Source organism: Heterodontus francisci, chromosome 4, assembly GCF_036365525.1.
Source record: "Heterodontus francisci isolate sHetFra1 chromosome 4, sHetFra1.hap1, whole genome shotgun sequence".
Taxonomy (NCBI): Eukaryota; Metazoa; Chordata; class Chondrichthyes; order Heterodontiformes; family Heterodontidae; genus Heterodontus; species Heterodontus francisci.
The window spans coordinates 87,313,343-87,329,921 of NC_090374.1; the positions used below are offsets into that span (position 1 = coordinate 87,313,343).

At 47.0% G+C, this 16,579-nt stretch overlaps 1 protein-coding gene across 4 annotated transcripts in view; it reads right to left on the reverse strand.

Moving 5' to 3' along the window:
* The window catches only part of tmem232 (transmembrane protein 232), a 164,165-nt gene that overhangs the window by 131,045 nt on the left and 16,541 nt on the right, over positions 1–16,579 (reverse strand). For 3 of the 4 annotated variants that reach the window (XR_010974875.1, XM_068029810.1, XM_068029809.1), the window contains exon 3: positions 6,748–6,859. Coding sequence is in view for 3 of the 4 variants with exons in the window: in XM_068029810.1 (XP_067885911.1) it covers positions 6,748–6,859 (112 nt within the window). In the remaining variant the exon portion in view is untranslated. Of the gene's footprint in view, positions 1–6,747; positions 6,860–13,092; positions 13,266–16,579 lie in introns of all 4 variants that reach the window. The other variant, XM_068029811.1, reaches the window with a different exon arrangement.

Consider the following 16,579-nt stretch of genomic DNA (forward strand, 5'->3'; position numbering starts at 1 on the left):
CACATCTCTGTTACTGACCGTCACAGCGCCTTATGGCAACAAAGCTTGGGCTGATAAGTGGCAAGTTACATTCACATGACACAAGTGTCAGGCAATGACCATGTCCAACAAGAGAGAATCCAACCATCTCCCCTTGATATTCAATGGCATTACCATCGCTGATTCCGCCACTATCATCGAACATAGAACATAACAGCGCAGTACAGGCCCTTCGGCCCTCGATGTTGTGCCGACCTGTGAAACCATCTGACCAACACTATTCCATCCATATGTCTATCCAATGACCACTTAAATGCCCTTAAAGTTGGCGAGTCTACTACTGTTGCAGGCAGGGCATTCCACGCCCCTACTACTCTCTGAGTAAAGAAACTACCTCTGACATCTGTCCTATATCTATCACCCCTCAACTTAAAGCTATGTCCCCTCGTGTTTGCCATCACCATCCGAGGAAAAAGGCTCTCACTATCCACCCTGTCCAACCCTCTGATTATCTTATATGTCTCTATTAAGTCACTTCTTCTCCTCCTTCTCTTTAACGAAAACAACCTCAAGTCCCTCAGCCTTTCCTCGTAAGACCTTCCCTCCATACCAGGCAACATCCTAGTAAATCTCCTCTGCACCTTTTCCAAAGCTTCCACATCCTTCCTATAATGCGGTGACCAGAATTGCACACAATACTCCAGGTGCGGCCGCACCAGAGTTCTGTACAGCTGCAGCATGACCTCGTGGCTCCTAAACTCGATCCCCCTACTAATAAAAGCTAACACACCATATGCCTTCTTAACAGCTCTATTAACCTGGGTGGCAACTTTCAGGGATTTATGTACCTGGACACCAAGATCTCTCTGCTCATCTACACTACCAAGAATCTTCCCATTAGCCCAGTATTCTGCAATCCTGTTACTCCTTCCGAAGTGAATCACCTCACACTTTTCCGCATTAAACTCCATTTGCCATCTCTCAGCCCAGCTCTGCAGCCTATCTATGTCCCTCTGTAACCTACAACATCCTTCGGCACTATCCACAACTCCACCGACCTTCGTGTCATCCGCAAATTTACTAACCCACCCTTCTACACCCTCATCCAGGTCATTTATAAAAATGACAAACAGCAGTGGCCCCAAAACAGATCCTTGTGGTACACCACTAGAAACTATACTCCAGGATGAACATTTACCATCAACCACCACCCTCTGTCTTCTTTCAGCTAGCCAATTTCTGATCCAAAGCACTAATTCACCTTCAATCCCATACTTCCGTATTTTCTGCAATAGCCTACCGTGGGGAACCTTATCAAACGCCTTACTGAAATCCATATACACCACATCCACGGCTTTACCCTCATCCACCTGTTTGGTCACCTTGTCAAAAAACTCAATAAGGTTTGTGAGGCACGACCTACCCGTCACAAAACCGTGCTGACTATCTCTAATGAACTTATTCTTTTCAAGATGATTATAAATCCTATCTCTTATAACCTTTTCCAACATTTTACCCACAACCGAAGTAAGGCTCACAGGTCTATAATTACCAGGGCTGTCTCTACTCCCCTTCTTGAACAAGGGGACAACATTTGCTATCCTCCAGTCTTCCGGCACTATTCCTGTCGACAATGACGACATAAAAATCAAGGACAAAGGCTCTGCAATCTCCTCCCTGGCTTCCCAGAGAATCCTAGGATAAATCCCATCTGGCCCAGGGGACTTATCTATTTTCACACTTTCCAAAATTGCTAACACCTCCTCCTTGTGAACCTCAATCCCATCTAGCCTAGTAGTCTGTATCTCAGTATTCTCCTCGACAACATTTTCTTTCTCCACTGTAAATACTGACGCAAAATATTCATTTAACACTTCCCCTATCTCCTCCGATTCCACACACAACTTCCCACTACTATCCTTGATTGGCCCTAACCTATCTCGAGTCATTCTTTTATTCCTGATATACCTATAGAAAGCCTTAGGGTTTTCTTTGATCCTATCCGCCAATGACTTCTCGTGTCCTCTCCTTGCTCTTCTTATCTCTCCCTTTAGATCCTTCCTGGCTAGCTTGTAACTCTCAAGCGCCCTAACTGAGCCTTCACGTCTCATCCTAACATAAGCCGCCTTCTTCCTCTTGACAAGCTCTTCAACTTCTTTAGTAAACCACGGCTCCCTCGCTCGACAACTTCCTCCCTGCCTGACAGGTACATACTTATCAAGGACACGCAGTAGCTGCTCCTTGAATAAGCTCCACATTTCGATTGTGCCCATCCCCTGCAGTTTCCTTCCCCATCCTACGCATCCTAAATCTTGCCTAATCGCATCATAATTTCCTTTCCCCCAGCTATAATTCTTGCCCTGCTGTATATGCCTGTCCCTGCCCATCGCTAAGGTAAACCTAACTGAATTGTGATCACTATCACCAAAGTGTTCACCAACTTCTAAATCTAACACCTGGCCGGGTTCATTACCCAGTACCAAATCCAATGTGGCATCGCCCCTGGTTGGCCTGTCTACATACTGTGTCAGAAAACCCTCCTGCACACACTGGACAAAAACAGACCCATCTGAAGTACTCGAACTATAGTATTTCCAGTCAATATTTGGAAAGTTAAAGTCTCCCATAACCACTACCCTGTTACTCTCGCTCCTGTCAAGAATCATCTTCGCTATCCTTTCCTCTACATCTCTGGAACTATTTGGAGGTCTATAGAAAACTCCCAACAGGGTGACCTCCCCTCTCCTGTTTCTAACCTCGGCCCAGACTACCTCAGTAGACGAGTCCTCAAACGTCCTTTCTGCCGCTGTAATACTTTCCTTGATTAACAATGCCACACCCCCCCCTCTTTTACCATCTTCTCTGTTCTTAGTGAAACATCTAAATCCCGGAACCCGCAACATCCATTCCTGTCCCTGCTCTACCCATGTCTCTGAAATGGCCACAACATCGAGATCCCAGGTACCAACCTATGCTGCAAGCTCACCCACCTTATTCCGGATGCTCCTGGCGTTGAAGTAGACACATTTTAAACCAAGCTCTTGCTTGCCAGTGCCCTCTTGTGTCCTTCTAACCTTATCCCTGACCTCACTACTCTCAACATCCTGCACACTGGAACTACAATTTAGGTTCCCTGCTGAATTAGTTTAAACCCCCCCGAAGAGCACTAGCAAATCTCCCCCCCAGGATATTGGTACCCCTCTGGTTCAGGTGAAGACCATCCTGTTTGTAGAGGTCCCACCTACCCCAGAAAGAGCCCCAATTATCCAGGAAACCAAAACCCTCCCTCCTACACCATCCCTGCAGCCACGTGTTCAACTCCTCTCTCTCCCTATTCCTCACTTCGCTGGCACGTGGCACGGGCAACAACCCAGAGATAACAACTCTGTTTGTTCTCGCTCTCAACATCCTTGGGGTTACCATTGACCAAAAACTGAACTAGACCAGCCACATAAATACAGTAGTGATGAGAGCAGGTCAGAGGCTGGGAATTCTGCGGTGAGTAACTCATCTCCTGACTCCCCAATGCCTGTCCATCATCTACAAGGCACTAGCCAGGAGTGTGATGGGATACCCTCCACTTGCCTGGATGGATGCAGCTCCAACAACGCTCGACTCCATCCAGGACAAATCAGCCCACTTGATCAGCACCCCATCCACCACCTTAAATATTCACTCCCTCCACCACTCATGCACAGTGGCAGCAGTGTACACCATTTACAAGTTGCACTGCAGCAACGCACCAAGGCTCTTTCAACAGCACCTTGCAAACCCATGACGTCTACCACCTAGAAGGACAAGGGCAGCAGATGCATGGGAACACCACCACCTGCAAGTTCCCCTCGAAGCCACCCACCATCCTGACTTGGAACTATATTGCTGTTCCTTCACGGTTATTGGATCAGAATCCTGGAATTCCCTTCCTAACAACACAGTGGGTGTATCTACACCACATGGACTGCAGTGGTTCCAGAAAGCAGCTCACCACCACCTTCTCAAGGGCAGTTTGAGATGGGCAATAAATGCTGGTGTAGCCAGTGACACCCATATCCCTTGAAAGAATTAAAAAAAATAAGCGACCACAGAGCAAACATTCCACATAAACTTTATCAAACAATCCAAAATTCTATACAAATGTCTACTAATCACCCTGTGCATTCTCTTAGTGCCTCTCTTCCATCTTCATTTTCCTGGCTTAGGGCTCTGCACAGTGCTACCCCAGTGGCTGCAGCATGTCTGGTAGGAAAACACTGATTTTCAGTGGGGGAAGATTGCAGATGGCCTTGCATATGAGCACACAGAGTTCTGGCCCTAGAAGGCTCTGCTTTGGACTACACCACCTTGGCATGATAGGTAACAGTTTGCCCTGGGGTGGCTAATCATCAACAGCAACTGACTGTCAGAGTAGCAGCTGTGAGAGGATGAATGCTGTCATCCTGAGAAAGGACAGCAGATTCATGATCCACAGAGCCACCACCAGTCCCCAGGATGGTGTCTCAGCAATCCCGATAACCTACTGGAGCACAGATTGATGGACTGCTGGAGGCTCTGCAAGCCCCTGTGAGCATTGGTGTCTGCAGCCATAATGGCACCAGTCTGAGCTTGCATGACATCAGTCTGAGCATCTCCTGTAGCACCCGGGCATTGGGTGCCTTCTGCTTGTGCTGCAATGGAAGCCGAGATATCGCCCATCAGACCATCATCAAGGTTGGGTCTGCTAGTCCTCTCATGGAGTTGGTCACCACTTCCATGCTGGAAATGATAGGCCCCAAGGACTTGACTAACGCCATGTGCAAGGTTTGTGTCAGACTCCTCAATGCTCCTTGAAGTGACCACAAGGTTTCTGGCAGGCTTGCCAATACACCAAGCATTTCTGTGCACATACTCATCAGCCTCTTTCAGTACGCTGCCTCATTGAAGTACTCATCCGAGTCCTTTGCAGCAGAACTGTGCGCTGCAAGCTGGCATCTGCACTACACTTTCCCCCTGCCCTGGCTTAGGCCACTTGTGCCTGGTATCTCACCACAGGCAGATCACACCACTAAGCTACCCTCTAAAGTACATGCAGTGTCTGGTGGTTGCAAGTGTGAGAGTGAGTGATGGTGCTTCTTCATCATCAGTCTCTTCTTCCACTTCTTGCTGCTGCACCACTGCTTGGGCAGATTGCAGCTCTTGAATACCTAAAAGGAGAAAGGCGCAAGGGTAGAGTGTGGTAAGGGAAAGGGTGAAAGAGGTGCAACCTTAAACCATCCAAAGCTTGTAAAACAGAAGAGACTCTATGACTCTATACAAGATTGTAGGATGAGGGGGAAATGGGATGCGAGTAGAGGATGAGGTATAAGCATACCGCCATCTTTAATTGTTTCAGCCCCACTACTCTTTCTTGCAGTTGTGTACCACCTTGTCTCGCAAGATAGAAGGATGTATGTCACTGATTGTGGTGCAGTGTGTTTGGGTGAATAGGTGCGAATGTGTGCAATGTGTGAGATGTGGGTGTGAAGCTCACAGCAGTGCTAAGTGTGCAAGGGTGTACGAAGCTATATCTGTGAGGTATGAGTCATGGTTGATAGCGATTATTGGTAGGTGAGTAAAGGGAGTGTCGTGAATTGAACATTGTGTGAGGCTAGTGATTCAGTTGTAAGGATCTGGTATTTGAGGATGAATTCGTTGACCTGACTACTCATGTAAGGTCATTAAACTTCTTCCTAAACTGCACCCAGGTCCTCAGGGCATTGGCTATCTGCTCCCATTGCCTTCACAAAGTTTGTCTGGAGGGCCTCCTGTCTATCCCATGCACCAAGGCCTCCAGTGCTGTGTCAGAGAACCTTGGAACATGCTCTCTGCCCTGTAGTGCCATATTCACTCTTCTGACAAGCCGTATGCTCTGCCCCAGTCACTTCCAGCATCAGCTGCAGCCAGAATACGCCAGCTCTTTAAGAGATGCAAGCTGGCTTCAAGTTGCACAGACGAGCTTTGAGTGTGTGAGTCTCTCACGAACTTGTCCCGTGCATGAGCTATGGATGCTTCTTGTTGCGCAGGTTCTACATGCTGTGTCCATTCCACAGCAAGGTTGTGCAGAATGCAGTAGACTGCAACATGCTCCCAGACTTGTTCAGACAGTGGAAGCATTCAGAGCAGTGAAATGGGCTACTCAGTGGTCCTATGGCTCAGGTTGTATCTCGGTTTGGCAGGTGAGCATGGGTTTCGTAGCAGTGTTATCATCCAGGTTTATAGATCATAGCCCTTATCCTCAAGGTACTGAACTGGCACAGTATAAATAAAATCTTGTATTTATCTAGTACCTTTCACGACCTCAGGATGTCCCAAAACACTTTACAGCCAACAAATACTTTAGTAACAAAAACAAGAAATGTTGGAATCACTCAGCAGGTCTGGCAGCATCTGTGGAAAGAGAAGCAGAGTTAACGTTTCGGGTCTTCTTCCGAAGAAGGGTCACTGACCCGAAACGTTAACTCTGCTTCTCTTTCCACAGATGCTGCCAGACCTGCTGAGTGATTCCAGCATTTCTTGTTTTTGTTTCAGATTTCCAGCATCCGCAGTATTTTGCAAACACTTTAGAAATGCAGTCGCTCATCATATAGATGGTGAAAAACTCAGAGTAAATGCTCCATGGGGCAATCCCTGCCATCTCGGTGTCCTATTAGTGCTTTCTACAGTTAATATGCTCAACAAAGATCATACTGGTCAAGAAATCAAATCTTTCACCCAACAACGGTTTCTTTTGCATGTTTAATGCTTCTACGTTACCTTATTTCTAGTGAGCATTTTATGAGCCATATCAATCATTTGTTCCTTTTTCTTTCGCTCTTCTGCACACTCAAACTCCTGAACAAATTGTTCTGTGACTTCAAAGGGGTTTCTGAAATAAACAAATAATAATATACTGAAACAGGTGATATTAAAAGCAAATATTAAACCCATTCTGTTTTTCTTTATGTGGCTGAATGAAAAACTGCTACAACTAGTTCCAGCCTATTCCAACTATAGAACAGCTCTATTCCATGTCAAATGAATAGAATCTTTGGGATATTTTTATTACCTGACCATAAATATATAGGCTAAGGAATTTCCTAAATAACTGGACTGAACCTTGAAACTGTCTTTCTTTTCTAATCTACAAGATGAAAGTCAGAACCCACCAGTCGGCGAGACACTGGCTGGCTGTTTGTTCTGCAAATTGGGCAAAATGTGGGAACTTTATGTCAGTTTTAATTGGATATGTTACTGTTGTGGTCCTAGACTAGCAAGCTTATGGTTGAGTTCAAATCCCACCATAACAAGATGCGAAACTGAATTCAACAAATCTGGTCACTTCCAGATAGCATCAGAAAACTGACCATAAAAGCTACTGGATTGTCATAAAATCCAATATACACCAATATCCCTCATATCCCACTTCAATGTGAGTATAGTCCACATTATGTGAGTAACTTTTAAAGCCTTCTATGCAACCTACCAACCAAGTCAGTTGTACACAAGGCAACAGGGGATGGACAATAAATGCAGCAGTGCCCACAACTCAAAAACAAATAAAAAAGTCAATTTTGATAAAAGTACTAATAGCTATCAAGGCCTGGACAAGGTGTGAAGCGAGTCCTGTCAACTGATTCTATACAAAGAATGCATCATGTTTAACCTTGATTGAATCGCAGCTCTGCATTCATGCACCTATTCAACAATGACTTACAATTATATAGCAGCAGTAGAGTACAAATGCCAAAAGTGCTTTACAAAGGGAGGAAAAGAATAGGTTAAAATAGATAATTGAATGGATGTCAAGTGATAAAATCGATGGTTAAGAGAGGTGACTGAAAGCTTCGTCAAAAAGATGGGTTTTGAGAAAGTTTATAAAAGTGGAAATGTAAAAGAGATTTAAGGAAGGAATCCCAAAAGGCAGGATGCACAAAAACACGAGTAAATTTAGACAGCAGTTTCTCCTCAATATTGTTAGTTCAGTTTCAATTGAGCCTAAAGCAGTGTTATTCAATAGAAATTGTTGACTAGCCACAAGAGTGACTCTGGCGCCACTATTTTAACAACGTGCACTAACTTTAGTAGAAAACACCTTACATGCACTCATACAAAACAGGTAAATGTACTTCAAGTGTATATTTGCTTAATATCTACCATTATTCAGTGAACAACAAATATTTATATAGTGCCTTTAATGTAATTAAATTATCCCAAGGTGCTTCACAGAAGCATTAAACAAGGCACTATAACATTAACAACGATCAAAATACACTTCTATACTCTATTTTGTTACCAGTTTATCAAAAAAAATGCACAAAAACATGAAAATACACATGCATTCACCATGCGAATGACAACTGAAATCACACACCAAATGTCTGGCTGGGTCTGTTATTCATTTTTTATTAATCAAAAATGCAATTAACACCTGAATTCCCAATTAGCCACATGCAGCTAGTAGTGAACACAGTGGACAATACTGGTCTAAAGTAATGCCTGGGTCCCATGCAATAAGCAGGAATATTGCCTCACCAACATACAACCATCATTGCAGATCAATCACATTGAAAAGTGTGAAAAATTTATTGGCTTGTGTAAGAAATATATTCTAAAGACTTCTAAAAAGGTGGACAGTCTTCAAAATATTTATACCATCAGTAGCTTACTTTGCATTGCTGCTTTTGTGTAGTTATTTTATTTGGTTTGTGAATGGTAACTGTAAAAATAAAAATTCATCAACTTGATTGATGTGTCACTCTACCTGAATCCATGAAGAGTTCAGTTGACGTGCCAGTCATTGGCAGCTGGTCAAGCATGGACAATTTGGTCAAGCATGGGCGGCACAGCACCGCAGCCTCACAACTCCAGCGACCCGGGTTCAATTCTGGGTACTGCCTGTGTGGAGTTTGCAAGTTCTCCCTGTGTCTGCGTGGGTTTCCTCCGGGTGCTCCGGTTTCCTCCAACAGCCAAAAGACTTGCAGGTTGAGAGGTAAGTTGGCCATTATAAATTGCCCCTAGTATAGGTAGGTGGTAGGGGAATATAGGGACAGGTGAGGATGTGGTAGGAATATGGGATTAGTGTAGGATTAGTATAAATGGGTGGTTAATGGTCGGCACAGACTCGGTGGGCCGAAGGGCCTGTTTCAGTGCTGTATTTCTAAATCTAAATTTCTCTTGATTTAGACTTTGTTTGGACTTGATACAATGTAGTCTTTGGGGTAGAAATTACTCTGGGTTCATTCTCAGTGGTCCTCCTGGATCCATAGGAAGATGTTTCACGTTGCAAAAACTAAACAGTTGCCTGCTCCGCATATTGGTGATCTATTTTTCAAAGGGGTCCTTTCATAGGAGTTACGCCCCAATTTTACATATTCAAGGGGCCAATTTATAATCCTTTACAGTGAGTTACAATTATGCACAACTAGTTATAATATTATAACATTTTAGTGCACCGATATCCAAACTGTGACTAATGGGCCAATGGCAGCCCTCAAAGTCTAAAAAAACTCACTATTTGCACTTCTGTCTGTTACCAACGAATGATTCCCCTTTGAAATTTGTGGTCAAGAGGTTGGGAAATGGCTGTTCCTAATTGGTGGATAAATCATAAATCGGAACGCCAAGATCTGTTAGTATAGCAACTTGAACTTATGTGTAGATTAATGGGAACAAGATTTGATGGTATAATACCATTAAACTGGAGGAGGGGATTTTAAGCTTGTGTGCAAGCAATTACTGGTTGCACATACTATAAAGATACTCAGTTAGTGCTACGCTTAAACAATGCAAAGTAAAGATTTAGTTGTGCAGCTCTTACTTTTAGAGGGTGAAGTGGCCTGGGTGCCCAAGGAAGCTCTTCTGCCTGCAAGACTTCCCCGGCAGTGGATATTCCCTGTGACGTTCACGAATGTGGCGGGATGCATCAAGTTCCTGAAGGTCTTCAAGGAGAGAGGAAACCAGGCGCCGCTGTCGATCCTCAAGGCAGAGCCACTATTCACACCGCCGTCGCAACGGAACTGGCTGGTGACAATCCACCTCTACAACCCCCATGTTCCTGTCGTGGATGTGCTCACTTTCCTCACCAGGTACATCAAGGTGGCCGGCAGCAGCACTGAGGTCAAGGACCCCTTTGGGATTTGGACCAGCAAGCGGCAGGTCAAGGTCATCTTGAAGGTCGACGCCAATGGAACTGTCATCCATCCTCCCTCCAGATTTGCTATTAGGGTAAGTCGAGGCTTCTTGGTCTACGTGGGGTAGCCCAAAGTTTGTCGGATCTATGGAAAATCTGGTCATGAGGTGGCCAACTGCAGCACAGTCGTCTGCAAGAACTGCAAACAGGAAGGCCATCACACAAAGGACTGTAAGCAGAGTAAGTGCTGCAATCTGTGTGGTGAGGCAGGCCACTTCTACAAGACCTGCCCCAAGATCTGCCTCAGTTACACACAGGCAGCAAAGTCCAAGGAAAGGCTAAAGGAATGGCGAATGCATCTCGTGCTGCGAAGAAGACCAGCAACCCTCCTGCCAGCGAGGAAAATCCATCTAAGAAGGACAGGAAAGGGGAGGTAGCTGCAACCAGCGACTCAACACTTCCCTGTGCCTGGAAACTACTCCTCAACAGATAGAATCAATGGAGGAGGATGCAGCAGTGGAACAACTGGATGAGTGGCTAGTGGTCAAAAGGAAAACCACGAAGAAGCAGCCCCCAAAAAAGGAATAGGTCACCACCCAAACCAGTGGCAAGAGGACGCTACCGTCTGAGACGGACCACAGCAACTACTCCTCATCGGATGAGGAAGGGCCGGAAAGACGTCACCTACAAAAGAAGTGGCAGAACGCAAAGGAGCAGGAAGAGAAAGGTCCCCAGCTCCATGGCACTGGAAGCAGCGATAGGCTCAGCTCGCCCCAGCTCCAGGAAGCTGGGAGCAGAAACGTCCTCGAAGAGGAACAGAGGGGAAAGATACCACCAGCATAGGACAGTTCAAACCTTGCTGCATACAAGATCCCCTGGATGTCACCCAAGTGGAACAAACCCCCAATGAGTGACCAGGAGGGTTTTCTGAGCCCAACGAATGTGAACACTATGCGTATGCAGGAACATACCCAAGGACTGGGACTAGTAAGGGCACGTGGTGTGGGGTAAGCAACATCCAGCTTTAAATGGGTATAAAGATTGTTTCCATTAATGCGGGTAGCGTTAACTCCACTACGGGATGTGTTTCAACCTTGGGTCACCTTGCCAAGATCAAAGCCGACCTACTATTTCTGCAGGAGTGTGGAATACCGCACCTCAGCACCTACAGGCAACGGTCGTGATGGTGGTCCCACGGGCCATCGATCTGGTCAGGAGAAAAATGATTCCCATTCCTCTGGCCTGGGTATTCTGCTGCGGAGAGGCAACTTCACCATCTCCGAAGTTGTGGGTGGTCGCCTCCTCATAGCAGATGTAATGTACAACAATGCTCCACTCCAGTTGATCAACATGTATGCCCTGATCCAATACCGTTGGCTGACCATCCTCTCGGAGCTCTCACTGCTGCTGGCGACGTCCAGGCCGGTCATTCTAGGCAGTGACTTTGACCACATCATCGATGCAGCTGGAGGATCCGGCTGTGATGACAGCAAACTGGACGCTATGTTTTAATGGAAACAATAAAAGATGCCAAGCTGCCGCCGGAGCGCAGCATAGATATAGCTGGTCAAGACCGGACTGGTCTGTCTGTTCCAGGATTGTTTGTGTCCCGTGCTTTCACGGTCAGATCCACCGATGTCAAGCTGGTGTTCTTCTCTGACCACTGCCTCTTGTTGGCTGGCTGTCACTTACAGGACGACCAGCAGGTTGGCGGGGGACATGGACACGTAACACTGCTGACCCCTGAGAACATTGAGGAACTCAAAAGGAATTACAAAAGGTTGGAGAACCGTGAAACCCCTCTTTGAGTCTCTGGTGCACTGGTGGGAAGCGATCAAGGCGAACATCAAGAGGTTCTTTATCCTCAAAGGTATTCAGAAGGTGAGAGAGAGACACACACACACAGAGGGAAATGCCCCAACTCCAGAAAAGAATGCAGAATTTGCTCCGGCTACAGTTGATGGGAGTCGAGGTAGAAACATAGAAAATAGGAGCAGGAGTAGGCCATTCAGCCCTTCGAGCCTGCTCCGCCATTCATTGTGATCATGGCTGATCATCCAACTCAGTAACCTGTTCCCGCTTTCTCCCCATATCCTTTGATCCTTTTCGCCCCAAGAGCTATATCTAACTCCTTCTTGAAAACATACTATGTTTTGGCCTCAACTGCTTTCTGTGGTAGCGAATTCCACAGGCTCCTCCTTTAGTTTAGTTTAGAGATACAGCACTGAAACAGGCCCTTCGGCCCACCGAGTCTGTGCCGACCATCAACCACCCATTTTATACTAATCCTACACTAATCCCATATTCCTACCACATCCCCACCTGTCCCTATATTTCCCTACCACCTACCTATACTAGGGGCAATTTATAAAGGCCAATTTACCTATCAACCTGCAAGTCTTTGGCATGTGGGAGGAAACCGGAGCACCCGGAGAAAACCCACGCAGACACAGGGAGAACTTGCAAACTCCACACAGGCAGGACCCGGAATTGAACCCGGGTCGCTGGAGCTGTGAGGCTGCGGTGCTAACCACTGCGCCACTGTGCCGCCCCTCTCTGGGTAAAGTAACTTCTCCTCAACTCAACCCTGAAAGGTTTACCCTGTACCCTTAGACTATGACGCCTGGTTCTGGACTACTCCACCAGCGGGAACATCCTTCCTGCATGTACCCTGCCAAGTCCTGTTAGAATTTTATAGGTTTCTATGAGATCCCCCCTCACTTTTCTGAACTCCAGCAAATATAATCCTAACCGACTCAATCACTCCTCATACGTCAGTCCCGCCATCCCAGGAATCAGTCTGGTAAACCTTCGCTGCACTCCCTCTATAGCAAGAACATCCTTCCTCAGATAAGGAGACCAAAACAGGCGTGTGGCCTCACCAAGGCCCTGTATAATTGCAGCAAGACATCCTGTACTCGAACCCTCTCGCTATGAAGGTCAACTTACCATTTGACTTTTTTTACCGCCTGTTGCACCTGCACGCTTACCTTCAAGAAGGTCAAGGAGGATCTCCAAGAGGTGAAGAGCCAGCAGGTCTCGCTCTTTGCCTTGGAGGCCTCCAAGATCATCTTCCGGTTCAGAGTCCGCTCTGTTGAGTAGAATGAGATGTGCTCACATTTCTTCTTCCAAAATGTACACAGAGAGCTCTGTGATCAGCAGCCTGAAAGAAGAGGACGGCTCGATAACGTCATCGCAGTCCGACATACTAAGGGTTAGCAAATCCTTTTATGTTGGGCTTCACGTCGTACAGCCCAACATAACAGCTTGGCCTCCTAGTCTTTCCTGTCATCTATCACGGAGGTCTTAGATTACAGTACACAGCAGAGTCTGGACAAACCGCTAACTTTGGATGAGCTGACAATGTTCATCAGGTACTTTGAGACGAGTGAAACTGCCAGAAGCGATGGCTTACCGATTGAATTGTATTCAACTCTGTGGGACTGGATTGGCCCAGACCTGCTGGAAGTGTACAAGAGTATGCTTCTGGCCGGCAGCATGTCAGGATCCATGAGGAAAGGCATCATCACCCTCATCTACAAGCGGAAGGGGGAGAGCGTGGAAATCAGAAATTGGCGGCTCATCTCACTGCTTAATGTTGACTACAAGATTCTGTCCAAAGCCATCGCCAGTCAGGTTAGGTCTGCTCTGGAGTTGGTGATTCACCCCGATCAGACCCGTACTGTACCCGGCAGGAAGATCTCTGATAGCCTTGCGCTACTCAAGAAGACGATCGTCTATGAGCAGGACAGGGAGGTGGACACCTGCCTCATCAACTTGGACCAGGAGAAGGCTTTTGACGGGATATCGCTGGGTCAAAATCCTGGAACTCTCTTCCTAACAGCACTGTGGGTATACCTAACCCAAATGGACTGCAGCGGTTCAAGAAGGCAGCTCACCACCACCTTCTCAAGGGCAATTAGGGATGGGCAATAAATGCTGGCCTGGCCAGTGACGCCCACATCCCATTAATGAATAAATAAAATAAAAAAATACATGATGGACGTGCTCTCCAAAATGGGGTTTGGGGAGGGAAGCTGCAATTGGATTAAACTGCTTTACACAAACATCAGTAGCGCAGTCTCAATCAATGGGTGGGAATCAGAAAGTTTCACGATTAAATTGGGAGTCAGACAGGGCAGTCCTCTCTCCCCTGTCTTGTTTGTTTGTTGTATCGAACTTTTTGCTGAGTCCATTAGGAAAGATGCGGGCATAAGAGGGGTGACAATCCCGGGGAGTGGAGGCACTCAGGTCAAAGTCTCCATGTACATGGACGACATCGCTGTCTTCTGCTCGGATCCGCTGTCCGTTCACAGGCTGATGAGCATCTGCGACCAGTTTGAACTAGCTTCGGGAAGTAAATAGCGGCAAGAGCGAGGCCATGTTCTTTGGGAACTGGGCTGACCGATCCTTTGTCCCCTTCACGGTCAGGTCAGACTACTTGATGGTGCTGGGGATATGGCTCGGAGGGGCCAGGGCCGGTGCCAAACCCGGAAGGAGCGAGTAGCCGTGATAAATCATAAACTGAGCATGTGGCAGCAGCGTTCTCTCTCCATTATGGGTAAGAACGTGGTCATCAGGTGCGAGGCGCTCACGTTATTACGGTATCCCAATCCCGCACAGTGGCAGTCACCCGAGCCATCTTCTGCTTTATCTGGAGATCCAAAATGGACCATATCTGCAAGGACATGATGTTCAAACCTCTAGATAAAGGGTGAAAATACTTACCCAACATCACCCTCATCCTGATGGCTGCATCAAGCTGTGCGTAGAGCCCCAGTACACAAACACCAAGTGTCACTATGTGCTGAGGTTCTATCCGTCCCCGGTGTTGCGAAGGATGGGTCTGGCCACATTACCGCAGAACACTCCACTCAATTGGACCGTGCCGTACCACCTATCCTTTGTGGAAAAGTTTGTGCAGAAAAACACCTTTGACCACAAATCCATCAAACAGTGGTCTGCATGGAATGGCCGCAAGGCCCTACGGGAAAAGGAGATGGTGGATCCTGTCGGATGGTTCCTCAAGCAGACTACCGAAGCCATTTGGCAGAATGCCTCATCACCAGAACTGTCAAACAAGCACCAAGATGTAGCTTGGCTGATGATGACAAGGGCCCTCCCCATCAGATCCTACCTGCACGCCCAGAATCTCACCGCTGCCCTCAAGGTGGCTGTGGCGGGGAAGAGACTGTTGCCCACCTCCTTCTGGAATGTGCCTTTGCAAAGCAGGTATGGAAAGAGATGCAGTGGTTTTTGTTGAGGTTCATCCCGAGCAGTCGAGCGAGGGAGCCGTGGTTTACTAAAGAAGTTTCGGTGACTGCAGCGTTGATAGCAACGGAGGTGCGTGAACGGGCTTACAGCTGTGAAGTCAATTTCAGCGTAAGTTTAAAAGTGAATTCCCTTTTGTTTTCGGAGGACCAGGGGACTGCTGGGTAAGGAAAAAGGTATATATTTGTGTGGTGGCTGTACCCGAGACACTACACGTGTAGTGTCTCCCACCCACCCTCCTCCTCTAACCAAAAAAAAAGGACTCTGGTGTGTTGATAACGTAAGCTTTTTATTTAGGAAGTTCTGTCCGTTGGATTGCTAACATAACAAGTTTTGACTTTTTGTTTTTTTGGTTTTTCAGTAGATTTGTTGGGAATTTGGAATAGTGGGAATGGAGGTTAAGGCAGTTGTATGTTCCTCCTGCAGAATGTGGGAGGTAAGGGTCGCCAAGAGTGTCCCTGCTGACTGCATCTGTGGGAAGTGCACCCAACTCCAGCTCCTCGAGAACCGCGTTAGGGAACTGGAGCTGGAGCTGGATGAACTTCGGATCATTCGGGAGGCGGAGGAGGTTATTGAGAGGAGTTATGGGGAGGTAGTCACACCTCAGGTAAAAGAAGTAGGTAGATGGGTTACCGTCAGGGGAAGGAGAGGGAACCAGCAGGCAGTGCAGGGATCCCCTGTGGCCGTTTCCCTCAACAACAGGTATACCGTTTTGGATACTGTTGCGGGGGACGACTTACCAGGGGTAAGCAATGGGGTACAGATATCTGGCACAGAGTCTGTCCCTGTTGCTCAGAAGGGAAGGGGGAAGAGGAGCAGAACATTAGTCATTGGGGACTCCATAGTTAGGGGAACAGATAGGAGGTTCTGTAGGAACGAGAGAGACTCACGGTTGGTATGTTGCCTCCCAGGTGCCAGGGTTCGTGATGTCTCGGATCGTGTTTTTGGGATCCTTAATGGGGAGGGGGAGCAGCCCCAAGTCGTGGTCCACATAGGCACCAACGACATAGGTAGGAAGAGAGATGGGGATTTAAGACAGAAATTCAGGGAGCTAGGGTGGAAGCTTAGAGCGAGAACAAACAGAGTTGTTATCTCTGGGTTGTTGCCCGTGCCACGTGATAGCGAAGCGAGGAATAGGGAGAGAGAGGAGTTGAACACGTGGCTGCAGGGATGGTGCAGGAGGGAGGGTTTTGGTTTCCTGGATAA